Source organism: Pteronotus mesoamericanus, unplaced genomic scaffold, assembly GCF_021234165.1.
Source record: "Pteronotus mesoamericanus isolate MK-2021 breed Mesoamerican mustached bat unplaced genomic scaffold, CSHL_Meso_final scaffold_1186, whole genome shotgun sequence".
Classification (NCBI taxonomy): domain Eukaryota; kingdom Metazoa; phylum Chordata; class Mammalia; order Chiroptera; family Mormoopidae; genus Pteronotus; species Pteronotus mesoamericanus.
In genome coordinates this window covers 13120398-13148011 of record NW_026555302.1, presented here as the reverse complement: position 1 = coordinate 13148011, position 27614 = coordinate 13120398, and the positions used below count along the sequence as shown (strand labels likewise).

General features: G+C 50.9%; 1 protein-coding gene across 1 annotated transcript; it reads right to left on the bottom strand.

The window, feature by feature from the left end:
- Positions 1–826: 826 nt before the first annotated feature.
- Positions 827–25917, bottom strand: SELP (selectin P). Its single transcript, XM_054587559.1, has 13 exons — positions 25867–25917; positions 23776–24162; positions 20543–20650; positions 19987–20172; positions 19297–19482; positions 16918–17103; positions 11617–11802; positions 7176–7361; positions 6688–6873; positions 5785–5904; positions 3443–3473; positions 2395–2450; positions 827–1809 (listed from the first exon to the last, which is right to left on the bottom strand). Exons 2-12 carry the CDS (start codon positions 24155–24157, stop codon positions 2396–2398), a joined length of 1812 nt encoding a protein of 603 aa, XP_054443534.1. The 5' UTR covers positions 24158–24162; positions 25867–25917; the 3' UTR covers positions 827–1809; position 2395.
- Positions 25918–27614: the final 1697 nt, after the last annotated feature.

Here is a 27614-nt window from a genome sequence, read left to right as displayed (position 1 = left end):
AGGATTCCACTTTTCCTGCCTCCAGAGCCCCTTATGTTTCTCGGACGATCTGTCTGTTTCACACTGCCTTACAATCTCGTTTTGCTGTTGACAGACAATATAAATGGAATTTTATGGTCTGATCATCCTGATGTCTTGTCCCAAGTTCCCGGAATCTACGTGCTTCCTAAGCCTCTGTCTTAAGACTAGTCTCCATGGATTGATCCAAGGGTCATCCAGCACCTGGTGTGAGGTCACCGTGAAGCCAGGCTCCTCAGCAGCTTCACCCTTGTACCCAGCCTTCTGTCTTGGCTCCTTTGCTGATATTATTGTACCAACTTACAATGCCCATTCTGTCTGCCCTTTCAAGTCCAGCCAGAGTCCTGCTGTCTTCTTGATCCTGGGCCCAAAGGACTTTCCCATTTTGTGAACTCCTACAATACTATCCGAATAATAGATCATAGTCATTACCCTCTAGTACTGTGGGTGGGCGTCTGTCATTTCCCCAACTACATCATAAGCTATTCAGGAGCAGGGCACCCCTCTGTGTCTATAATATCAGATTCCCCGGGGAGTTTTTACAGAATGGGATTCTGACTCCAGAGACAGCGCTGATAGCCATTGTCCTGTGTCACCTACATGAGAGATCGGCAATCAGAGGTGCTAGTGACAGTATATCAAAGAAACTTTTTAAAAGCATCGTGTCCCAAAATCTAAATTTTGGTAGTAGAATTTGGTTACTACCAAAATTCTTGCAAAATTCTTGTAAAATTCTTGTGACCTTTAATTATACTGTTTCACCCTTTTTATTTGCGTGTTTGCCTATGTGTCCTTCCATCTGCGTGACATGTTCATTGCCTCACATTTCAGAGACAAGACAGATGTGTTGTTGGCCTCTTTTTAATTGATTAGTTCCAGATAACCACTGTGTAACTTTCAACAGCCTATTTATTGAACATGTGATTTAAAGAATGTGTGAAATACATCTGCTCTTCCCTGTAGAACATTCAGGTGATAAAGGCTCTTTGTGCTTCTCGGTTTTCTTCTTGTGGGAAGGTGGTACGATATATATTTCCTGACTGATCAAAGGGTCAAACGGTAAAGGGGACAATGGTAATTGTGAATTACATTGAAGTAAACAAAGTGATGGACAGACCTTAATGAACAACACATCAAATAATAGAACATGGCATTTCAGGGGAATCGTGTTAATCACACATTTGAATATTGGTCTTTGGGGGAGAGTGACAAGCTGAGGGACGAGCTATAGTGGCCTGTGCCGTCCTGTCTTCATCCTCAGTCTTCTGCAGCGTCCCTGGAAGCCGCGGCAGCAGAGGACTTGGGGGCATCATCAACAGCCACACTGGGACCCCTGAGACCTCAGAGACATTCCCTATGGCCAAGGACCTCCTCCTGCCTTCCAAAAGAGTACAGGATGCCTCCTTTCAGCCCTAAAATAAAGAGGCACTTCTGTGTCTCCACAGTGTGGTCTTCTGGTGACTCAGATGCTCCAGGCTTTGGCTAACTCGTATTCCAGGTGACAGCTGGGTGAAGCCACAGACCCCTGCAGGCACAGTCAGTCCCGCTGCCGAGCCCGTGCTGGAGGAAGAGGGGAGGCGGAGCAGGAAGGACAGTGGGTGGAGAGTTGGGGCTTGCGGGCAGTCCCTCTGTCCTGGTCCAGAGCTAGTCTCATGGAAATGCCACATCCTCTATTCAAAGTATTTACAGAAAACTGCAGCAAATACACTCCAGTTTGTCAAGTCTAGCAGGAAACCTGATGTTCAACAATAGGAATCTCTGAGGCTGAGCGACCAGGTAAAGGACAGGTCCCTGAAAATGAACCAAAATAAATTAAAATAACTACATTTCCTTAAAAAAATTAAGCAAAAGGAAGAAAGAAAGCTCTCATCACATCTGTCCCCTGAGGTGCAATAGAACCTTCTGGATCCCAGAGTCTCTGCCACCTCGACTGCTTTCTTAGGAAAGTCACTACCCGCTGGGCTGCTTGGGAGAGAGGCGCCAGGCTGTTTTCATTTGCCCAGGGGGCCAGCACAGGGCGTTGGCCCCGCACACGTTTGTGAAGGTCTTCCAGCGGTCAAGACGTCTGATTATCAAGCCGCTGTGTCAACACCCCCAGGAGCCCCCAAAGGGCATGCTGCCTGTCCTGAAATGAGCAAGGTCTCACATGACAGCGGCCACCCTGGAGGAAGTGGAAGCCCTCCTGTGGACTCACTTTCCATTGCCGCTCCACTGCTTTGCTTGTCCCCTAGGCCAACACAGTCTCCTTTGTGGCTTGACATTTTAGCACGCGCGTAAAATTTAACTCATCATTATATGAAGAGAAGTCAAGCTTTAAAATCTTCCCCTTTCCCCCACTGTTCTATTTCCTTTAAAAACATCATCATAGTAACTTACTTTACGGACTCGGGTCAAAGGCAGCATTTGTAAAAACTCCGTACGTTCCCAGGTGGCTAAAGAACAGAAACACAATGGTGACCTTCCATATGGGGCTTGACCATATGGTCCAGTACATAGTTTCTCCAGACCACAGGTTACCGCCCACCCCTGGAATTCTGCTCTACGTGGAAAGGAGAAATGCCAACAAGATTTTCTAGGTCCCACTTAGCAGCCCTGAGAAGTTTGCCTTGCCCTTGTACCCAGGCAAAGCTGTTGTTGATGCGGTGGGTGCTGAATACCTGCTACACCCCCTGCAGGGCTGCAGGTAGGTCCCTCTCGGTGAGCGGAAACCCTTCCCAAATCCCCCGCCTTGATTCCGGATCACCTGGCAATGGTGTTCAAAGTGCAGAAACCTAAAGGTGTTTCTGAATTTTTGTAACAATCAAGAGTTCTGTTGGCACTTAGGGACAGGGACCAGGACACTGGATATCCTGATGTGCACGGGAGGCAGGAGCTGTCCTACACCCCCTACGCCGTCGGCATATACACTCAGTGTGCATGGAGGCAAAAAACCTCTGAGCCTGGGATTCCACTGCTTTACCTATCAGTAGTCGGAGGTATTTTGTATCTTCTGAAATGCAGCTGCCATGCGAGTCAAGGGAAGATTTTAACAGGTTTTCCAACTTTTTACCAGTTGTTCATCGTTTTAAAAATCAGGTTGGCAACGCCTCTGATGCTTTCTGCGCCGCTATTACGACCCCTCTGGTTTGTCAACCGCTGAGGCTGCTGCCTTCCCAGCGGTCCTGCCCCCAGGCGCCCGCAGCCGGAGCCTGCTCCCTGGCTTAGCCTTTCTGTCTGCTGTTTCTCCTTTATGCTGTAATTATGGTCCTTATTGATTTGTAAAAACACATGTAATTAGGGTATATTATCTGTGTATTTTAATTCTGGATCCAAAAGTTTTTGTCGCAAGAAGGGAGTGCTGTGTATAATCATTCTGACATGTTATGGTGAATTTAAAAAGTCAGACTAGAAAAATTAACTCAGTCACAAAACATTTTCTTCTTACCTGTGAGTGTTCAAGGGGCTTTTCCCATCATCTGAAATAAGCAAGAAGACACGAATGATTGGTTTCAAAGGAAAAACAAGGTGAAGGGGAAAGGTCATCCGTGATGAGAATTACGGGGCAAAGCCGGTAGGCAGACTGACTTTCAGATGGACTCCTCCGAAGGGGCGTGCTGGGCAGAGCCGCTGCCTGAGAGGTAGGACCTGCCTGTTGCAGGCGAGTCCTACACGCACATGACCATTACCTGGCCCAACACTGAACCACGTGACTCCAGAGCCCTCTCACCCTTCTCTTCCCTTTCGGTAACAGCCTGCCTTCCTGTGACTGGTGCCTGCCTCCCCCCTTGACTGTTTTTGGTTGTTGTTGAGATCGCTGGTTCTCGAAACCCATCCCCTTGACACTCGAGGTCCCCTGTCATTCATCCTGTGTCACACTCCCTCGGCCATCAGCTGGGCACGCTGATTACATAAACAAACCCACCTGAACACAGCTGCGACCGTCCCCCCTCCCCGGTAACACAGGTAATCGGGGCCCTGCCTTAACCCCAGCCATGAGCTCTGACGGGGACTGAAGGCTTGGCAGCAGGCCCGTCAGGCAAAGCATCTCGTGGCTAAGAAAGCTGTAAAATACCAGGTCGAATGAAGGTGAACAAGTATATTCATTAGAGGGCATCACTGAGCCTTTCATGTGGCAATGAACGTGCACTTTGAATTCGCAGAAGGATATAGTAGGTAGCATCATCCTATCTTTGACTGCAGAATCCTGGGAAGTTAAAATAAAATTGGGGCAGGACAAGAGAAAATCCCCCATCCTCACAAATAAATGTATTTATTATTAGGGATATTGGGGGTGAGTGGCTGCAGGTCCCTCTCCTTGGGTCAGAGGGTTCCCTAGAAATGTCTCCAACCTTAAGGAAGAAGTTGGGGCACTGCAGGAAGAGCGCGGTCCCAGCTGGTTGTGGGGAGCAGGCCCAGGCCGTAGGTGCTCCGGCCGCCGCCCCCTGGGAGTGCTCAGGCCAGCCCGGTGCCACGTGCCGGGGCTGCGTGGGCGTCTCTCGTTTTCCAAGGGTGTTACTCTGTGTCCCACTCGCCCACTCACAGGGGCGTACCTGGAGGAGCTTTAGAAAATGAGCCTCAGCACAGTGATAGCTCTGTGGCCAGAGGGAGCTTCAGAGCAGTTAAGACCAGGAGCTGGAACTCGTTAACTCTGTGAGGACTCCAGCAGGCACTTTTGACAGAGCCACCTCCGGTTACCTGGCCCTGAGTGTCCCCGACCCCTCTGATGCCCCGGTCGCTTTCTGTGAGGAATGATGCAGAGCCCCATTCCCTTACCAAAAGAAGGTTCTTGGGGACAAGCTAAGCCTCTGAGGCGGACAGAGAAGGGACATTCCGACCCCGAGGAAGCAGTTCCCTTCTTCTATTCCTAGGCCAGAGCTCTTTCTGTGGAAGAGTCTCATGAGCACTGTGTCCCTTCGAGTCTCCAGCCCTTGTGGTCCCTCCCCGGCTTCAGCCCTGCATTAGCTCCTCGAGTTTCCACGAGTACACACCCCTCTCTTAGCTTCTCATACCAAGGCCTGGACAGGGCGGCAGCTCTCAGCGCCTCCAGCTTCATCCCTTGCTCCCCCCCACCCACCCCCACCCCCGCCCTGCAAGCTCTGTTTGATCCAGAGGCACTGAACGCTGAACACAGTGCTTCCCCAGCGGTTTCGCCCGGGTAGGTCTTCTCGTGCCGCATTCCCTCAGCTGGACCTCTGTTTCTGCTTTTTCCCCCCTTGGCAAAGTCCCTCTTATTCTTCAAAGTTAAGCTTTAAAAGAGTCTTTCTGACCTATCAGTCTGGCTGGGACATGTCTGTTGTACGTCCTAGCACAGCACTACCCTTCAGCAGTGGCATGGATTTCCCTTGGGTATCTCCCCTGCTGGGTTATCAGGGGCCATCATTCTGGGTCCTGCTACCTAACACAGTGGGTCAGTGAATGGCTGGGGCGGAAAGGGATGGTGGGGGCAGGGGCGGAGGAGGGAAGCATGGCGCTGTTTTTATTAGCTTCAGTGAGACAGGGGTTCCCTGAACCAGAGGCCCCAGTCACCGGTGTGCATTTGGAGCGGAGGAATGCTGAAAAATTCAGATTTCCAAGCCCATTTTCAGGTGTCCTGTATGAGGATCTGTATTTGTATCAAGTTCTTCATTTCTAAGAAGGTGATTCCCGTGGGCAGTCTGCTCTCAAGATCACTTCTCCTGGCCCTGTTTTCTTCCAATGCAAATGTTTTCAGCTGTGAAGTGCTAAAGCCCTGCTTTCTCCGCCCTGCCCCCAGCACACGAAAGGAGGGAAGAAGACTCTCCTACTTACCTTTTTGTCTGCAGCGCCTCCTTAGCAGAGCCAGGAGGGTCCCGCCCATCGCCAGGCCTGTTGCCGAGGCCACTGCTCCCCCAAAGTAAGTCAGGGCTTCCTGGACAGTCAGAGACCCGTCTGCAAAGCAAAGATGCGCGGGTGAGACTTAGAAGTGTGCTGTGCAAAGGGCCCCCTCCCAGAAGGGTTCCAAGAGTTCTAAGAGGTGAGACCACGTAGGGTCACCGAAGGTCCTGGCAGCACTGGTAACCTGGAAGTCACCTTTGATCCCTAACACTTACATGTCAAACACAGTTCTCAAAGGAGTCAGGGTAAGGATGTAATAAAAGGAATTACACGATTAAATGGTAGACACAAGGAATGGAAGTTTGGGCAAATAAACTGTGGGTAATTTTTGTTGCAATCAAAAATATAGTTACAGAACAAAAACTAGTCAAGACAAGCAGTAGGGGAAAAAATGAAAAAAAAGAAGGATGAATGAAATAAAACAAACAGATGGAGCTTAGTTAAGGAAGATCTGTGGCATTTCTAGTTTTTAGATGTACATGATAAAGCTCTTCTGAGATGAATTAGGAATCTGCATAAAATAACCTTCCATTGAAAACATCTTGAAACTTCAAGATGTATTACCCCCAGATTGTAAAGAAATGAGAGGATTCATTTCACAAATCTCAGCTCTGAAAAAGGAGTGGTGATGCTCTACACGGTCATTGATTTTAATTCCCTCTGCTTTGTAGAAGGCAAGAAGATTCAGCCTGATTCATTGTGAAATGTTTATTAAATGCAGGGGAAACCCAGTGACAGAAACGGAGACCGGCCGCTGCCAGAAACACGCAGAGAAGGAACACTGGCTTTGCTGTTCTCCGTATCAGCGCGGCTCCCTAACCCGTGTCCCTACTGTACCTTGGCAGGCTGGCACAGCCGCTGACCACTGGCCTGTGTGTTGGCATGCGGTCCTCCCTGAGCCATTGAGCAGTTGCCCCTCTGGACAGTGGAAGGTGCAGGTGGATCCATAGCTGAAATGTCCCCAAGGGTTGGAGCAGTTCATCAGTATTGGCTCAGTAATATGCAGCTCAGAGCATTTGACAGCTGTCGGGGAAGAGAAAGAATGCAGTAAAAACAAACAGGCACAATGAAGGTAAAAGAGACTGGTTCCCCCTGTGACCGGGCTGGCACTGCAGCAGAGGTGACAGAGCATAAAAGGTCAGGGAGGGGATGAGGCCCTCCTGCCATTCACACCGGCACTTCCAGCATCGCACACACCGAGATGTCCCCTCAGGCAGCGAGAGCGGAGGAGCAAGTGCCTGCAACTGCTGCGGAAGGGATTTCCGGCGGGCGGGGGCGGGGGGGGGGCGGCGGGGAGGCTGTCCCGCGGATGTGTCTTACAGCACCTTCACAGGCTGAGGGCGGCGCTGTCCACCTTCCAGAAGCTGTGCACTGAGTGTCGTGGGACCCCTCCAGCCGGAAGCCCTCGGCACAGGAGAAACGGCAGGTGGCACCCACGGTGAATCCTCCGCGAGTGCCAGAGCAGTCCATGCTTCCCGACACGGGGGCAAGCAATTCTGGGCACCTGACAGCTGGAGAAGCAAATTAAGAATTAAGTCAGAATCTTTGAGTGTATTCAGAAGCTTTGTTTCGCACCAGTTTGCTCATTCACATACTCCACGAATATTTACAGACACAGCGGGTCACCTACCCCGGGACAGGAGGGGGCGGTGGGCTTACAGCAAGGGGTGCGGGCAGAAGTCGCAGCAGTGAAGTCTAGGATCGAAGCAGTCAGCTCAGAAACTCAGCTTCATCTCTCCTCCGCACACCCTCCCCTCCAGAGGCCACAGGGTCTCCCTGGGCTCCCACAACCCTGCCTGCGTGGCTGCAGCCCAGGGTTTCCCTGCTGCCCCCCTCCTGCCATGGAGGCTTCCCTTAGAGAGCCTACTGCCCCTGCAAGTCCCACGTCAGAAACCCCAGTGGTGCCTGTCCTAAGCGGCCTCCTCCATTCGGACCGCCGGGCTGTTTCCTTTCACCCGGCTCCCTGGCGCAGGAAGGTCGGGACCTCCCCTGAAGCTCCGTCAGCCCCCGGGCATTCCTGGAGCTGACCTCCTGTGTCGTTGCCTCGGGCTCTTGGCTCACACCGCCCTGCAGTGCTTTCTGCTTCCCCTGAACAAAGCCCCACATGTACTCAGGGATCCAACCGCAGGCTGCTGACCGCCGCGGCCCACGGCCTCCTCTGCACACCAGCTTTCGGTTGTAATGACGTCATGTGTCATTTCTGCCCACTTCTACTAGACCAAGAGCTTCTGAAACTTAGGAGCCACAAGTCCTCATGGGCCCCACAATTCACAAGGCAGGGTTTCCAGGGGGCAACCATTTGCCAAGTAGATGAAATGGCAACTCCTCTTGGTTCTTTTCAAACCAGGTGAGTACGTGAAATTTTAATTTACTAAGCATTTACCACAAAAGTTGCTTTTTTAGAAATCCTCACCTGAGGACTTTTTTTTACTGATTTTTTTTAAGAGAGAGGGAGAGAAACATCGATTGGTTGCCGCCCAGAATGGGGAGCGAACCCGCAACCTAGGCATGTGCCCTGACTGGAAGTCAAACCCATGACCTTTGGTTATGGGATGACACCCAACAAACTTAGTCACACCAGCCAGGGCTCAAAAGTTGCTTTTATATGTTATTGTAGTTAATATTTCTCTTAGCATTATGTCTTTTTCCCTATTAAATTCTCTCACATGAGATGATTATTTAGCAACAAACACTGGGTTATTGGCAAACTGAGTGACTATTCATTCTCTAAATTCAAGGCTATTCTGAAAGAAATGCCTTGATTGAGTAAGGCTCGTTTTGCTTAGCTTCCTTGCTTTAAAAACACCACCTCTTGAAATCCTATGTGCTACTTCATTTGACTTTTATGTGTTTGCTCTCTTGTTTTTCAGTGACAGGCCATTCACTGAAGAATTGTGTATCCTTATTGTGTGAATCCATCCCACTAGCCACAATAACGTGCTGAATTTCAGTTTAGTACTCTCCAATTTTTGAGTAATTGATAAATCCACATCCGACAGATCCATTCCATTTACCAAACAGCTATTCAACATATTTATTGGTGTCAGTCATAGACGTTAAATCACCTGCAAACATTTTCACTAAAATATCTTTTTCAGGCTCTGCCAGGACCTCACACTGAAGCCCAAGGACGTGCATAATGCCAGCTGCCTGGGAGCTGGGGCCCCGTCAGCTCTGGTCAGCACTGTGGTCCCGGGACCGGGACCAGGGCCGGGCGCAGAGCAGGGCTCCCAAAATATTTGCCAAATGCACAAGCATGTTACTGAGCAATAGGCACCGAGCCTTCTAACCAGTGCTAAAATCTCACCTGGTTTGAAAAGAACCAAGAGGAGTTGCCATTATAAAAAGTTGATTCAAGTGACCCATAGTATACAGGTGATGACTACAGTGTTTAGTCTACTTGAGGACAAGGCTTTGGTCTTGATTTTGTCAGTCCTTCCCTGCCACGGTTATAAATACAACCTCCTGTGTATGTGAAAGTCTCTGGACCCTCTTATGGAAAAATTAACTGTCCAACCACAGGCCTCTAAATAACTTGAAGAATTTAACTTTGAATTGTGTAAGGAAGCAGGTTTTCCTGTCTGAGGGGATTCATTTCTCCACCTGTCACTGTACCCCTGCTACTGGGCGGCCCCCGCGCCCCTCTGATACACCTTAGGGAGCTGCAAGCACCATGCGAAAACCAGGGTTCCGGGCCAGTGCTGAAGGGCTAAGAATCCCTGGGCTCGGGCACATAGGAAGAGAAGAACAATCTGCTAAACCTACGGAATGAATTTGGAGAATGAGGCAGAAGCAGCTATCATAGCCAGAGTTCGATCAAGGTCGTGCTTGGACCCGGGTGGCAATTCTGGGCCCCCCAGCTGGCTGGAGCTGCTGTCCACGGCCAGGGGTGGTCCTAGACGCTGGGCCCGGCTGGGGCTGCAGTGCAGGAGGCAAAGGCTCCTCTTGTAGAGAAAGGGGGTGGGGAGAGGCGCACTGGGGAGCAGGGCTGCAGAGATTCCAGACGTAACCGCCATGTGAGTTGCCTATGTGAATTAAAGCTTTAGTGAGAGAATTCTCACAGGTTTTTTTTTTATAATTGTTTGGCCTTAAAACAGAATGTGGGAAAACAGTGCTCAAGATCAATGTTGAGGGAAAAAGTGCATGGGTGAGACGTGAACTGGTGATGACCCAACGCTGTCACCCGTGACCCTTCTGGGTCCCCTGGCAGCTTGCAGTGTGTCCCTCGGACAGCAGGTGGTAGCATTTCATGTCCTCCAACCTGCAGGATTCTCGGCCGGGGCAGAGGCCCAAGAGGTCCTGCGGTCTTTCCTCCCCTCTGAATCGCGAAAACTGCCACCTGGGGGTGTGACATGACTCCCTAAAATGGCACATGACTTCAGGGGGGAATGATGCTGGTCTTTGGGTAGTAATCTAGTGCTCGTTCCACAAGAAGGAATACATTAGTATGTCAGCTGTGTTTCATATAATGCTAATAACACATTTCTATCAGTGTATTCTCTCGTCGGATCACCAGGCACTGCCATTTCCGAAGTTCATCCCAGCAGTTTTAACTGCAGCCTGAGGGGTGAAAAAGACTAAATGTGTAAGCAACTGCCCCAGGATGTAGAAACCCTGCCACTGGATGGTAGTGTAGGGTGCCGGTGAGACGCTCGCCCTAGTGGCAGACTGAGCCCTGGCTTCAGATGCCGGTGCCGTACTTCCTAGCCACGCACCCTTGGCCTGCTGTTTATTCTCTCAAAGCTTCAGTTTCTTCATCTTTAAGATGGGGATAAAAATGACCCTATTAAAGATTGTTGTGTGGATTGCATGCGGAATGCCTGGGAAATAGCTGGAACTTATCACACAAGCAATAAAGATTCCTGCTGGTCTCATTATCAATGAGCACACCGAACAATAAATTGGTGCAGTGGTACCTTCGGAAGGTAAACATGACCTGTGAATTAATTAATTCAGTAAGTTTCTCTTTCTGAGTATATACTACATGCTAGGTGCTGTGTCAGCCAGATGTTTGCGGGGAAACCAGACTGATGAGATCCAGCTCCTACTTGGGCTAACTTCACCGACTTCACCATCAGCAGGGCTTGAGCTGGAATACATTTTACCAGTAAATACTAAGCTTCAATTCGACAGATATTTGTCACGCAGCCACTTTTCTCTGTCTGGTCGCTGCAGTGGATATGAAGATGAAGAGGGTACAGGCCCCGCCCTCAAGGAGTTAATAATCCCCGCGGACATGGAGGGAGGAAAGAGGCACACAGCAGTCGGACGGAGGCACTCCCGGGGCCGGGGTGAAGTGCCCGCCACCCCCGAGGCCCACGTCAGGGGCTCGGCTGTGCCCAGGACAGGCGAGTGTAGGAACAAATGCGTGGAGAGTATGGTAGAGAAAGTGTCTGCAAGGAAGGAGAAGTCCCCATGCCATAGCTGAGCTTTCGGATTCACTAACGGTATGAATAGTGACAAGTTGCTTCACCTCTACAAACCCGTTTCCTCATCTGTAAACAGAGATGATACTGCCTTCCTGCATTATTTCAGAATTGGGGTAAACATCAAATGCCATCAGGACATGAGAACAGCTTAAAAAACTATGAAATTGTCAACTGAAGTTACTGTCATAAGAATAGGAAAGGGCGGGGAGCTCCTTTCGGCCTAGACCACCATGCTTTGGGGAGAGTGTGTTTCCTTTAGCTTAAGACAATTTTGCATGAATCCCATTCTGTAGAGTTACCTGAGAAGCCTTAAGAAAACACAGACCAGTGATCCTACCTTCACACGTTGGTGGGGGACCTGTCCAGTGTCCAGATGGAGTGCAATCCAATCTTTCTGGTCCGAATAGGGAGAACCCCTCATTACAGGTGAATTGACATGTAGACTTATAACTGGCACGTCCCAGCGGCTGGACACAGGTCATTGTTCCATTCTGAGGGCTCAGCAGAGGTGCACAGGTAATGGCTAGACGGGCTTGGCACAGGAGGAGAGAAGAGGCTGTTTTAGAACCAGGAGCCTGGACTCCGTGTGCGTCCTTAACACACACGGGCAGTGTCTGCTGAGAAGTGATTGCTGGGGCTTTATCTCCAGTTAGAGGTCATGGAACAGCACGGCTCACAGTTGATTGGTATCCTGGTGCTTTGTTTGTAAAGATAGCGGTGCCACTCATTCCAGCTGCTCACAGATGGAAGTGGAAGTGGCTGCTTCCTTAGCACTTTCTTCAGAAACAGACCTCCTGACCTTACCAGAAACAATGGCAAGCCAGTAAAATACTTTCCTCCCTCTCCAAATTTCCTTATTATTAAAGTCCTCTATAAAAGTGAAATGTAAAAATCACAGACACCAAGTGGGCATTAATAAATGACTACCTGCAAGTGACTTCCCACCACTCTCATTCTGCAGTAACCAGCCTCAAATGGCCCTGCTTGTTTACTTGCAATAAAGGGTAAATTAGATTTCATGAGTTGGTTTGTTTGCCTTGTTTTGTTTTGTTTTTGCCACCATTTATACATGTAGAGTTTGAGGTACCAGGGGACTTGCTTGGATTGGAGGTTGGCTCTGTGGGTTTTGGCAAGTCACCTAACCTCCCTGAGCCTCGATGTTGTTCTCTTTGAAATGTGGGGCATAGCGCGCCATAGGCCCCAGGATTTTTACAGGGGTCAAGAGTGAAGACACTGCACGCAAATGTTAATAGCTGGTGACATGTTGACGGCAAAAAATGAAGAGTAGGAAACACATGGTTTAGGGTATTTCTTCTTCACTGCTTGGCCCTGCGGAGCAGTGGCCAGCTTTAGACCAGAGACGGTGGCAGTGGGGCTGAGTCTGGGACCCTTCTTCGGCCGCCCACTTGAACTGCTTGAGGTTTCATGAACATTTTCTGCACCTTTCTCTTCCCTTCATCCCCTCCCCTCTTTAACTGCATTCCCCCTAATCTGATCAACTTCCCCAAAGACCTCATTACTTTCTGCCTCTTGAAAAGTCTGTGTATTCAGCGCATATGTGGGGGGGGGGGGGGGGCGCAGAAGGGGGAGGAGAGGAGAAAAATCAAGGGGCCTGTAATCTGTCAGGACAGACAGGGGGTCCCTTTCCAGCTCTCTGGCAGCCGTGCCGCCTGGCAGCTGGGGTGGGTATGCGGGGTGGGAGGGGCGCTGAAAGGGGAAATCGGTCTCTCTCAGAAGAATTACAACAGCTAGCGGGTTGCAAGCGTCCTGGTGCCTTCCTGCCCAGCCCACATGTGGGTGTTTCACTGGATGCTTACCTAGCAGCGAGAGGAGAAAGTTCAGTGAGAGTAAACAAAGAACCAAAAGCAGAAGGGAACTGGGAGGTCACAGGAAGCCACGGGGTGTGCCAGCCTCCTTGCTGTGAAACACCCACATGCAGGACAAGATGGGACAATGAATGGCGCCTGTGCCCTGCATAGCCCGGGGTGGCCCTGGAGGGTCCTGGTCACTGCGGAACCCTCTTCAGGGACCCCCAGTCCTTCCCCAAAGCTGCGTGCACTTAGTGGCATGTCCCAGCTTCCGGGTAGCCAGGAGGAGAGCTGGGGGGCAAGATCTCAAGCCCCACCCTGGTCTCTCCAGACCCAGCTCAGAGTGGGTGCCCCATGCCAGCTCCAGCGGCTTGCATGTCCCCTGTGCCTGGGGATGAAGGCCTCCCCGTGCCTCTGAGCTCGTTCATTCACTTCTTTACTGTAGCCCTCGCTTACAGTAATGTGTGCGTGCGCGTGCGTGCTTGTGTGTGAGCCGAAGAGCAAGTGGTTTCCTCTCTATTAAAAACTGCCTGCTCTCCCGCAGCTGTTGAGAGGCTATGAGAAGTGAAAGGCAAAGGCAAGTGATGCAGACTTGTCTAGTATTTCACTTCTTTAATTTTATAATTAAAGTTGTATAAGCATCATAAAAATACTAATTGCATGGAGAGAAAAGTGGGTAGGGAAAACATTGGAAGAAATCATACAAGAATGCTAAGAGTGTCTGTTTTAAGCTGGGCGTATTTTAGGGGATTTTTATTTTCTCTATTTTCTTATCTGTAGCTTTTATAAATGTAAATATTGCTTTTTTAAAAGCAGTGTATGCCATAAATATAACTAAAATTGGATACATTAGGTGGAAAAGGAAGAGGGACTATGAAAGCATACATCTGTCCTTCAGTCCCCAGCACAGATGATTACAACCAGCTGTGTGTCATATGATGTTGCCAGAGCACCTTGGCTTTGTTTTATATCAAGCATAATACAGGTGGACATGCTTATGCTGAATATGCACTATTTAAATTTTGAGCATTTTATAACCTTGTGCTTATAGATTAGTTTCTTTCCCTTTTGTCTCTTCCTTTATCCTAAGTGTATTTCTGTGACCTTACACCAGCTGGGAAGACGCTAGCAGCCAGGCGCCTGTAAATGCTGCCCCTCCCTCTTCCACCGTGAGACTTCCTAGGGGGAAAGGTCAGCCTTGGGACAGCCATCCTTGGGCTACTTTTGTCTTCTGGCTTTCTTTCCAGATGCTAGTTTTAGCCCGTGAGCACAGTTCACCTGGGTCGCAACAGCAGCCTCAGGTGTGGCTGACAGCCCCGGTAGGCAGGTGGCAGGGCCGTTCCCTCTGCCCGTTGCCCAGTGTCCTGCCCCTCAAGCCATCTGCCAGCCCCTGAAGGTAGCTGCCTGCCCAGTTACTGGGTTCGGGATGAAAGTGCTCGTAAGTTTCTCAGTCCAGTTCAGCTTTCTGGGTGCCACACCCTTACCACCTCTCAAACACAGCCCTTTAAAATAGCCTGCCGTTCCTGTCCAAGGTGCTGGGGAGGGTCCGCTTTACCTTGGCACTCCGGGAGACGGGCGCTCCAGTTCCCTGTAGCCAAACATTGCAGCTCCCTTGCTCCCACCAGGAGTAAGCCTTCGTCACAGGTGAAGCTGCAGGTGGACTGGTACCTAAAGGCACCGAAGGGGTGGACGCAGTTCACCCGGGCCTTGTCTGGAGCCTGGAGACCCTGGCACTGCAAAGCTGAGGGTGAGGAAGGGAGGGGTGAGGGAGCGAGGAAGAGTGGTACACAAGTTCTCATCAGCTCCCACCCCTTAGCCCAGTTGAGCGCCAAGAACAGGGATTCTGAATCGGGCACGTTTAACCTGGAGGATGAGGAAAGTGTCATTTAATCACAATGGCACATGACAGGTTTTATGAGGAACATGCTGAGCCATTGTTAAACATTTTGGCAATATGCGTCAATAATTTTAAAATGTCATACTTCGGGCCCAAGAATCTATGCCAAGTATGTAACCAACATGCATATGGAAAAGGTCAATTCATAGGGTTGTTTTTTTTTTATCATGACATTATTTATAAGAGCAAAATATTGAAAACAAATATAAATGCCACTAATCAGAGGCTGGAAATAAATTATGGTGGATCCATGAGAGGAATGCTGAGGGTCACTAAAAATGACCTAGTTCACCTTGAAAAGCTCTGGGAAGTGTCTAAGGGTGTGACATTAAGTCAAAAAGCAGAATGTAGGTTGTACAATCTCATCCACCACAATCTCAGTCATAGAAAATAGATGGTCACACATGGAGAGAACAGATGGGTTCTATGTATGTTAAGCCCTATCTTTAAAGTGGGACTAATGATTGTGGCCACCTCAGGGCGCTGGACTCAAGCACTCAGTCAGTACCATCTACGGGGCTTATCAGTAGTGGTAGTAGCAACGACAGCAGCAGCAGCAGCAATGTCGTTCGTGAGCAGCAGTAATGTCATGAGAGCTTTGCATCAGATGCAAGCCCCAGCTGCCAGAATAGAAGCACCGGGCAGGCTCATCGAGGGAGTCACTGAGGCCGCATCTCCGGGTGCTTCGGAGAACATCCAGCTGTCTCTCCTGCGTGGCTGGCCTGCCTGGCGACGAGAGTGGCTCCCTTTAAAGCATGTGTACGGGCTCGTGTGTCTGTGCCTTTCAGACGGCGTGGCCGCTGTGCATCTTGCTACTCTCACAGGCCCCTCCCCCAGGGCGTATGGGCACCCATTTCCCCACCGCCTCCTTTTTTTTTGTTTTGTTTTGTTTTCATTGTGGTGAAATACACATAAGGTATAATTTACCATTTACCACTTACCAGCTCAGTGGTATTAAGGGTGTTCCTAGGGACGATACCTGCCACTCATCTCTCAAACAATTTCCATTATCGTAAACTGACACTCCATGCCGGTTACGTAGTAACTACCCGTTCACCCTTTCCCCAGCCCCCGGTAATGACTGTTCTACCTTCTGTCTACAGCTCCGACTACTCTAAGTACCTCATATAAGTGGAATCCCGTGGTATTTGTCCTGTGACTGGCTTATTTCACTTAGCATAATGTTCTTGAGATTTATTCATGTTGTGGCATATGTCAGAGAGTTTTTTTTCCATTTTAAGGCAAATACTATTTCACCATATGTTTATACCACATTCTGTTTACCCATTCATCTGCTCATAGGCACTTGGGGGGCTTCCACATTTTAACTGTTATGAATGGTGTGCTGTGAACACAGGAGTGGGCTAATCTCTTCAAGACATCAATTTCAAACCGCTGCCTTATATTGCCTTATATTTAACTCAGACTCAGGAACTCACATCAATTTCCCGGAGATTCCAGTGCCAGCATCCGTAAAGCTCGCAGCGGTTTTCCGCTTGCTTTTGGACACATTAATGGACAACCACTAGTGAGGCAGGCAAATAAGGCCGGTAACAGCGCTCCTGTTTTACAGAAGACACTGAGCCTAAGGAGAGGCCGACACTTGTTGCCAGGAAATGACAGAGCTCGACTGAATGCCTAGTCTGTTATCCTTATACCATCCCTCACTGTTCTTCACGATCACTCCCCCTCCCAGCCTCTGTCTCCTTCACGCCGACCCACTCTGTACGAGTCAATCAATGCGCGGCAATGAACACGTTGTTGTGCCTAAGACAGGCTTTGCTCCCCACTTCCTCCCTAGAGCCTGGCCCAAAGGGCGTGGCACACAGTAGGTTCTTCATGAATGCCTGATGGAGAAATGGATGCTCAATGCAGCTGCTGAGGCCTTTAATAGTCTGAGTGGCACAGAAGGGATGTTTTGATGTCACAGTACCTTGACAGACAGGGGCTGGCGCTGTCCACCGTCCCACGGCAGCACAGCGAACGGTGTCAGCTCCGCTCAGCACGAAGCCCTCAGCACAGTGGAAGCTGCAGCTGGCGTTGTACCGGAATGCTCGCGAGGATGGGGAGCACTGCATGCTCCCGTGGGCGGGGCTCTCCAGGGGCGCGCAGGCAATGGCTAAGTGGGGAACATCACAGTCTGAGGCTGGGTGATGGAATGGCTCAGTTCTTTCTCAGCAGAGCTCCTGAGAGGCTCCGTCTTTCTAACCACACGGGCAGGATGTCCAGAGCCCTCGGCTCCGCTTTTCCAAGGGGAAACTGCCCAGAACACCTCCCCGTGCCCCGCCTTGCCTGGGTCACCCACCTGCCCCGCTAGTCTCAGCTTAGGCTTCCCGCACTTTAAGAGCCATCTCTGCCCACCCCATCGGGGGAGGCACTCCCCCACCGCTCCCGCGGCCCTGCTCCTGCGCTGTCTGCATGCCGGTGCGATTCGGCCTCTTGGAGCGCAGCCTCCTGCGGCCTGGAGTCAGTCACCTGCAGCTGCGTCTCAGAGCCTCGCCAAGCCTGGCACGGTGACAGTGCTCTCGAAATGTGTATTAAACAGGCTGGACTTGTAAGGAAAAAGCTGGAATAGCACAGCTTATTGTTGACACTGTATTATCTGGCCTCATTAAGTGACCCTAAGTGGCTTTGTCTCTGGAACACAGGATGCTATCCTAATCAGACTTCAGTTGCCAAGTGAGTGCTGTCCAAAGTGAGTTCCTGAGCACAATCAAGGACCGAAGGACCTTAGTTCTGATCAAGACTGGTTACTTCACGCTTTTCCTTGATAAGCATTTCATCTCCAGGCCGGCTACTCCTAGTTGTCGGTTGTTTTTTGTTTTTGTTTTTGTTTTGAGCGTAAGGCCCACCCTTACACCCTGGGCTTAGACTTCTGGTTTCCCCTGTGGGAGCCGAAGATCCTCTAGTGTTTCCCTCTCACTTCACAGAGAAGGGCAGTGAGACGCGGCGAGTTTCAGGGGCTTCCCTAGTGGCCCCTGTCGAGCCAGCAGTAGAGCTGGGCTTGCAGTCTAGGTCTCGAAGGAATTCATTAAGGCGGCCTTCCCATTCCTGCTGCCTTTTCCTCCTCTCTGCCCTGTAAGCAGAGGTGCGAGGCTCTGGCGCAGAGTCCGCCCCTGTGGTCCTGTCTGCTGCCTAGCACTGATTGCATCACAGCCTCTTTTTCAAGGCAGTGTCCCCATGCTCCTCTGTCACAGACCCCCTGCAAAGGCTACAGTGAGTAACCTCCCTTTTTTTTGTCCTAATAGCCACTGCTCTGAATCCCTGTCAAGCACAGGACGTTGTGCCACAACTTGTGTGTGCCAGCAGGGCAGGAGGGAGAAGAAGAGGCAGAACTTAAGGTTGATCGAGTGCTCCGCGCCACGCCAGGTGCTTCATGTGTGCCGTTTAATTGTGTGCTTTTTATGTACTTCATCCTCGCAAAAGCCCCTTGCTGTTCTTAGCTCGTTTCACAGATGGCAGCTGAACAGCTCGCCAGCAGCAGCGCCTCGAGGAGGCCTTGCTGGCAGTAAGAGCCCGCGATCCTTCCTCTCTGCCGAGGCTCCCTCCTGGGTGGACAGGGGCTGCTAAAGGAACGCCCCACCCTCGCAGGCAGGCGAGGGTGTGGCCCACTGGCCGGGGCCAGGGCAGCAATGTATGCACCAGCTGCGCACTGGATGGCCAGGCCGCACTTGAGTTTGCAGCTGCAGCCACGTGCAAAGGCAGCGAGGGTGTGAGCGCAGCCCTCGGCTCCTTTGTCAGGGGCGTCCAGGAGCTGACGTGGCACAGCTAGAGAGAGCAGCCAAGGCCAGAGGGAAAGGCCTGAGGAGGGAGAAAGGCCACCCCACAGTGGGGAGTCGGGCAAAAGCTCCTCGAAGTCTGGTGGGGTAGGAAGCCGTGAGGGTCAGGAGAGCCTAATGCTCTTGGTCCAGACGTGGAGTACCAGGCCGCAGGGCGGCGCGGACCTCATAAAATCACAGGCTCCGCTGGCCTCTCTTCCTTCTACCTCTATATGCCTGTCCCGGGGGGTCTCCTGGTGTCTACCTACAGGTGTGGATGCCATGCCTGTGAAATTTATGAGTGGGGTCATTCTGAGCCTACCTGAGGGGCTGCGAATTTGGGGGACGGGAAGATTTTTTAGGGTCTACTTTTAGTAAAATCAGCCTCTTCCTTTTCTAGAGCCCAGCGCTCTTTTCCTGTCGCCAGCTGCAGCCACGTGCTGAGTGGGAGGCGGAGGACAGTCAGGTCGTGGCCACGCGGGCCCGCGTCACCTGTACTCCCAGCCAGCCGTGGGTGCCGTGGACGTGGCGCATCCCTGCTGCCTGCAACTCACCTCTGCACATGGGGGGCGGGGCCGTCCACACCCCCAAGGCTGTGCACTGCACCAGCTCTGGCCCAACTAAGACAGATCCCTCTTCACAGCTGAAGCTGCAGCTGGGCCGGTGGGGGTCCGCGTCCGCAGCGTGCAGGCAGCGCACGCTGCCTTGCTCGGGAGGCCTCAGCGGGGGGCACGGGATGGCTGCAAACAAGCAGAAGCCAAGGCGTGAGCACCTGGGAAGCTGAGGACACTGCAGCAGCTGTGCACCTTCCCAAAGGGACGGGCAGGGCGATGGACTTGGTGGCTTAGACGGTACTTGCGGTAGCTGCCTGGAAAGATCCCTGCACCCTTACTTTTCATTCGCTTTTTTAGAGGAGCAAGGCAAAATGATCAAGCTAATAATACTCACCCCCGAGTCCTCATTATTGTACTTTGTTCATTTTGCAATTAACAAATGGAGAGAGGACCCTTTGTAGTATTTTTGCCTGCGAATCAAGACTCAAGCTGATTATCTCACTCTTGCAGGGACCAAATACCATGAAAATCAAGACTGGCGTTACTCTGGTTGATGCTTACTAGCAATAACTGGAATTCCTCATCTATTGTAGAGCCTCATGATATACCATTCTACTTAATGGAGAAAGCTTATCCTCCCCCATGAAGTTCAAGCTGTCAATGAAGGTGGAAGGAAAAGGACCCACGTACCTACACACTGTGGGGGCTTACTCGACCAGGCTCCGGAAGCCAAACATTCCAGCTCACGGGTCCCGTTCAGGGCGTACCCTTCGGCGCAGTGGAAGCTGCACTGTGACTTGAAGGAGAAGTCTTCCAGCGGGTGGCTGCAGTTCATGAGCACACGCTGAGGGAGCTCCGGTGCCCCACACTTCCTGACTGTGGGACAAGATACAGATCTTTTCATTGCAGGCTTAAAGGCGAGGCCAGGTTTGCTGGAAGCTGCAGCTATTTGAATAACCCCCTTAACCCTGCCCCTCTAAGCTTCTGACCCGCCTGGTCCTCTTCGTTCCTTTGTGGGGGCTGCATCTGGGGAGACACTCATTCTTTCACTGGTGTAATATTCGCCTCACTTTGCTTCCTTTACGCTGCCCTTTTGCCTCTTGGGATTTTACGGCAAACATTCTTTTTAAGGATAGAGTGGTTTTGGCCCAGCGTGTGTGTCTAGGGGCCTGAGTAGGACAGAGGGACAGGCAGTAGAGAAAGCAGGAGCCCCAGGACCAAGCTGTCAGCAGAACAGTGGCCTCACCGTATTCGCACTCCGGTCCGTGGAAGCCGGGGTGGCAGGAGCAGGTGTAGTTCCCGATGGTCTCGATGCACTCCCCTCGTTGGCTGCAGGACGCGTCCTGGCAGGAGGCTGCGCGGGCGCGGATGGGTCAGAGCCGGGCCTCCCCGGCACGCGCGGAGGAGACCTGGGCTCTTGCCCCAAGCCTCAGGCTTGGCCACTTTCGGCTAAGACCGAGCTAGTGAGATGCCAGACACACCGCAGGGCCCCCGGAGAGCCAGCCCGTCTCCTGTGAAGGGAGTCGCCTGGCCTCCGTTCAGGCTGCTTCTGTTCTGCCTAAGGAGGGACAACTGTGTGGACACAGGGACAAGCAGAGCCACCGATAGAAGTGCAGACAGAGACTCCTCTGTGTGTTACCAAACAGGCTGTGCCTTCTCAGCCAATACGTCTCAGAGTGGTTATTATTCCAGAAACCCTGTGGCAGATACCACAGTGCGGAGGCTGGGGGTCACACACAGGGTCACAGCCCTGGCTCTGCTGCCTACGGGCGCCCTTACTGTGACCTCAGGCAAGTTCCTGTGTGGGGCCTGGCCCACCCGCTGTGAGGGCCGGACCCTTCCCGCTTCGGTCTGTTTCAAATCTGTGCCCACTACCGTAGGGCAGAGGGGCCGAGGGGCCAGACGAGGTTTCTAAGGCCCGCTCTTAGAGAAGGACACACAAGTTGGTGGGAAGAGGTTTCCTAGGTCTACACAGGCCAGGCTCAGATGGCGCGGAGCCTGAGACAGCCGCCAGGCCCCCTCACCCGTGCGTGGGGCGGCAGAGGGGGCAGGCCGGCTTCCCTCCTGCAGGAGGGTCCTGGAGGGCGCAGGCGCTAGGCGGTAGGTAGGGGATTCGCATCAGAACCAATGCCCTCTGAGCGCTAAGCATATTTTTGCTGATATTTGGACTGACGGGGTCACAGCTGGGGCAAGGTCTGTGGCTAGACTGTTTTCTGGGGTGTTTCCTGTTCACTAAGCCCTGGCCACATGTCGGTCCATTTTTGGCTCCTGTGATGAGAGGAAATCCCTTGGTCAACAGAGGACTCTACTAGATCATTGATCTGTTCCCTCTCAACCCTGAGATGCTCTATGTCTCTGTAAGCCATGCAAGGTTCTGCAGAAGTTCCATGGCAATCAGAGAGTTTGGGGAAGCTGCACTGTAGCACTGGGGAGGGCTCCAAGGAAAGAGAGGACTCGGGGCAGCAGTAGCTGGACGACAGAGGCTGGGTCCTCGCTGTCCATCCTGCTTACCATGTCCCCACCGGCACCAGCAGGGCAGTGCTGCCTGCCTGGCACTCTCAGAGCTCACAGACAGCGTTCTGACCGCGGCTTCCCCAGGCTCTCAGAGCTCCAGGAACAGCCAACAGCCCATGTTCTGCATTCTACTCCATTTCAGGGTGTCGGTCAAGTTAGTAACTTCCCCAAACTCTGTTCTTCGGGATCTCCAGGAAAGAAATGAATGATGATTCAATGACTAAATCTTCTTTTGAAAGCCTGTCCTGAGATCTAACAAATCCTGACATTTACAGAATGATTCCAACATAATTTCTGGTTGCAGTGTATATGTATCTCTTTCTCATCTGTCTTCCACAGAGAGCTAATGGTTCTCTACACCTTTTTTTTTTTTTTTTTTTTTTTTTTTTTACATCGGATGGCAAAATGCCAGTCAGTGCTAGTGGAGCGGGAAGCCAACTGTACTCAGGTAAAATTGCGCCAGTCACTGACGTCTGCTGATGTTGCAGCTGAGAGAGGTCATGCCAGTAATTATGCGAGTAATTCTCAGCCTCTTTTCAGTCCTATGGCTTTTGCGCCTTTTATTGGAAAATACTCTCTTGCCAATATAGATTGTGAGGGTTAGGAGGGGAGTGGAAGCCGCGGCAGCTGAGCTCATCAGGGGCAGCAGGGAGTGTCTGGGAGGCCAGGTGCCTGAGCTAATGTCCTGCTGATGTCCATCCTGGCCTTTGAAGAAGAGCCGTTCATTCATTTACTAACAAACAAGTTACTTATAAAATGAGACCTGACTACATGACAGTGCATTTATGGATGTGTTTTCACTCAGCTAGGAGGCTTGGGTGAGGAGGAGGGAGTGGAAGGAATACTCTATCCTGTGTATTCTGTTCCTGTTGTTGAGGACTTCTGAGGGAGGGCATTTATAATCTAAAGAAATTAGAACATACAAAGGAGAATGTGGCATCTGTAAGATGGCTTATTAGGGAAGCAGCTCAGGACAGCCGACACTCTCCGCAGCCACAATGCTCATGTGCCACACAGAGCAAGAGGGGCTCCTCTGGCCGGGAGGCCACGTCGGAGAGGTGGGGTCAGCCCTGGCACTGGGCGCCCGGCTCGGGAAGGCCAAGCTTTCGTGCGTGTCTGCTTCGTCTGCAACTGGGAGAGCTGAGGCTCAAATACACTCACAGGATCTCATCTCCAGTTCCCTCTTCCCTTTCCGGGACCCCCAACCCCGTGCAAGTCCAACAGGCCTGAAGATACGTTGTCATGTTGACCTATGAAGCACGTGTGATCCTTGGTCATGCTTTCAAATTGCCAAACTGCCTCATGAGAATGTAGAGCAAAGAGCGTGGTAGCCCATGTGGCTCAAAAGGACCAACTTTGAGGCCAATGTGAATTTCAAAGCACCTCCATCATCATGAGCTTAGAACCTTGGGCAGATTCCTTAGTGGCTCTGAGCCCTTCCTTCTTCAGCAAAATGAGAGGGACGGGGGAACGTGATTGATGAGGGCCTCCTGAGGACCAACTGCCACTAAGAAAAAATGGTCTCACGACACATGAACTAACAGCAATGCCTGGGACATACTGATGTCCAGTGGGCGTTAGTTACAGCTGTGTCTCCCAGGGGTCGGGTTGAGTTCCCGCTCAACTTATGCTCTCTCTCGCTCTAGGGCATGGCGGTGCCTGAAAACCCTGGACATACCTTCTGGGAGACTAAACCTTCCCGAGCACCTATTTCATCAGCTATAGAATGAGAAGGATGGGGTGGATGACATTAAAACTTCCTTCTGGTTTCAGAAGTCCATTTTCCTGTAATCTGGATCTTCTGGTCTTCAAGGTGCTCAGTGATGCTGCTGGACAGGCAGTTTACTCTGCTTTCATGTCCCCGACTTTGTGACTCCATGTTACTGACTCAGTGACTGTATTGATGAACCAGGGGTGACATTTTTTTTTTAAACAGCAAAATGCAGAGAAGAGAGAAGACCGTACCTTTATAGCACAGCGCCCGCTTCCTCTTCATGCACGGCTCGTCATTCCACTTGCCAGGGGCCGACTGACTCTTGATGTAGATCTCCACGCAGTCCTGGTTGTTCCTCTTGTTGTTGGGCTCGTTGTCGGCCCAGTTCTCGGCCTCCTTGGTGAGAGCCTTGCCGGTTCCCACCCAGGTCCATTTGTTACCAATCTTGCGGATCCCAATCCAGTAGTAATCTTTGTCGTAAGGTAAGACATCGTTGAGGTAAGCAATCTCGCCTTTATTCTGGATGGCCACTAAATCTGTGAAGTACTGCTGGCAGAATTTCCGGGAGGCATTCCACGAGTAGCTCTTCCTGCTGTAATGATAGGTCCACGCTGCCACTCCGTCCTGGTGCATCAGTTCTACATAAACGAGAGGCAGCGCCACATGAGTCAGTGCCACGTGAGTCAGCGTGGTTGGCCACAGCATAAGGACACTTTTGTGTCATCAGGTGAGTTTCCAATCGGAAGATGAGTACCCCAACCTGACTCTTTTATGTCTAATCTAGTTGTTTTAAGGAAAAAAACTGGTTTCCATCTTTCATTTAAAAATGAGCATGAAGCCACAATAGGAAAATGTCCTGTCTGAAGATGCTTGGCATTAAAGACTTGGAATCATAAGCTACCAGGATAGGAAGGGACTTGAGAAGTCATCTAATCTTCTCCTTTTATAAATGGAGGGGACGTGGTAAGTAATTTGCCAAGTCCAAATTAAATGACACGTACAATGCCTGGATGGCTGCCTCATATCGGCATGTTCTAGCTCTTCACATGGAAACTAAGATGCTCTCTGACCCAGAGCCTACCCACTGGCCTAGCCTCGCTGCCCTCACATTTATTCTCTCGGCAAAACAGAACTCCAGCCTCCGTGCCTTTGCACATGCTCTTCCTGCTGTCCTGGCCGCTCTCCTCACCTCTGCGTGGTAAACGCTCCCCCCCAACCCCCTGCTTTCCACGACCCCCGCAGGTACTCTTGGTGTTCCTTACTCCAGGCTCCCAGTGCCTTGACTCCGCCTCTACTCCCTCCCTCTGTGTGTTGTGGTGTCTGTTTCCCTGTTAGTACGGCGTGGCCCACACCTGCTAGATGGTGAATCCTGATGTTGGTCTCTTTTTATCTCTGCATCCTTGACACTAAGCAGAGAGCTTGGTACTTAATGGGCACTCAGGAAGCACTAGTTGAATGAAACGCAGCAGGCTTGTGGCAGAGGCAGGTTAGAAATCAGATCTCTGGACTTGCAACCTGACACTCATTCCACTGCTCTTGGCTCTTTCTCTTTGATAAATTACTTCCTCCATATCTGCTTACTCACTTACCAAAATTTAAAACAGGCCTTTGAAAGAAACGTTCATGATACCAAATGAAATGCAGAATGTGCCCTTCAGACGTGCACAGGGCATGTCTGGTGACACAGGTATTGTTATCACGAGCAGCGGGAGCTCTCTGAAGCTGTGAGAGGCCAGCTCCCATGTGGAAGCGCGTGCAGCCCAAGCAATCAGGCCTGGAAACGGCTCCCTTTCCTGTTTATAAAGCCTTTTTCCTATTTAGCTCCCTCCTCCACTGCCTGCATGGGGTCAGTTTCAATTGTCCCTCCCTCCCCGACACCTTGTTAAACTATCGTTTCGCTCTAAGGCTGTGCTCTGATATCGCCAGGGCTGCATTATGATTTCCACGGACCCTGGGTGATGTCGCCTTCATAGGTCCCTTTTTCCATTATATTTACTAAAAACGGTACTTTACAACTGCACTGGCATGAAGATGACTACGTTAATATTGTATCCTACAGACATTTTCTTTGACCTACCTAGAAGGAAGTAAGTTTGAAAGAAATTAAGACATTTTTGTGGGCCCCTCAAAGTAATGTGAGCCTGTGCCTAGTGGATCCCGTGGCCCTGGAGAGACCCGTTTAAGTTTTCCCTGAAGCCTTCTCTAGCAATAGGACGGTGTTTGGTTTCTTTTCTCCTTCCAGGAATCTGGGCTTGGACAGCTTTCCCATGCCTTAGTTTCCCCCACCTGGGGAAGTGACCCTAACTACTCGCAGCCAGAGGAAGGGTGAGCATAAAAGTTACCGGAGATCAGGGCACTGAGGCAAAGAAGCTGGGCAGCTCTGAAGACTCCCTGAGACCTCCAGTTCCAGCTGGCTCTTAGGCAGCTCGCCTGAAACAAGAAAATTTCCTTTTAGTGCTCATGTGCCGTCAGCGTAATCAAAAACATTCTAGTCCATAAGCATGACACGGAGTCACAGTCCTGCCTGTGTCTTGTGTCTTGCTGCTCTGCTTCTAAGTTCTGCCCTAGCTGGACACGCCACCAATGCTGGGTCATTTCTTCATTCACTTGACAAATATGTACCAAGTAATTAGTCTACTTCAGGCCTCTAATATGCTTCTTTTATAATACGTTTTGTAATATGCATGTCAGAAAAACACTGTCATTGTTATTATGCAATAATTTCTCTTTAAGAACTGGTATGCCATCCCCAGGAGTAATAGGAAGGCACATGAAAACTCGAGCCTCACGCATTGTGCTGTGCTGCATCCTGTTGATCCATGTTTTGTCTTCATGCTTTGCCATTTCATCATATATCTAAAATATTACTCAATGTTTAGTAGATATGCATGTGTACATATATAACATTTATTCATATATATCGTATTCTCCTTGGACCTATAGCATGTGTTATTTTTCATGTGCTCCCTTCTGTTGGGATCTCATCAAATCTATTAATATTTTAAAAATCGTTTTTAGACAAATAAGTTCTCGAAATGTTTTTCTTGCTCAACTCCCTCACACTGTGCATGAAGATACCGAAGGGTGGAGAATCTAAAATAACGTATTCAAAATGACGGCAGCAGAGCCTGACTTTGAAACAAGTCCTTACCAGTTCACTCTTTTACCTTCATAAACCTCCAGGCCTCCAAATCCATGCTGCATTGTTGTAGATGACAGGGACGTGGTGTGACCACGCCTAACTGGTGTGTGGGTGCCCTCCGACCCCCGCAGCAACGTAACCACCAACGTAAAGGGAGTGTGTTTGCTTAGCAGTTGACGTTGGCTCGCTCTTCCACCCAGGTTGCTGCCCAAGCCCCTCCTCTGGGGAAACTCTGAATGCAGAGACCACGCCCCAGTGATGGGCGGTGTCGGGTGCAGGGGGCCTGCGCTGTGGACCACAGCGGGCCTAGCTAGTGGCGCAGACAGAAACCAGCACACGCCACCCAGAGAGTGGGGCTACCACTGTGGGGGAAGCCTGGTGCGTATTTCCCCCTAGGAGTTCCTGAATATCAGCTTTGCCAAGTAGACAAGCGGTGCGTGTCCTCAAGAGCGGGGCAGTCATCGGCTGGCCTGAGGGGGACCTGCGCTCACACGCTGGGAGTACATAATGTTGAGTGACAGTGCTGGTTGTTGGCACGGGACGCACGCTGACACTGCCTGACTGCGGACTCGGTTGCGCCGCGTTCCCTCTGGGTTGTGTCATGTTACCAGCTAGTATTAGTGCCACATTTCTGTCCAGTGCCTGCACGGAACCATGCCTGATGCTGCGCCAGAGGTCTTTAAACGAGGATGAGGCTGACTTCCCAAGGGGCGCACAAGCAAGGGGTGAAGAAATGGGTGTTCAGATTTCCAGTTTCCAAAAGCATTCTTTCCTAAGATCACACCATTCTTCCATTCTACTCATTTCACTCCTATTTATTATGGGTCCTTGTCATCAAGCAACCATACAAGAAAAAAACCAAAAACGTTGGTGTGACAGAGACAATCTGAAATATTGGTACAGGTATTGAGGCCTTGACTGCTTCAAAGGATCGTGTGACAAATCCTC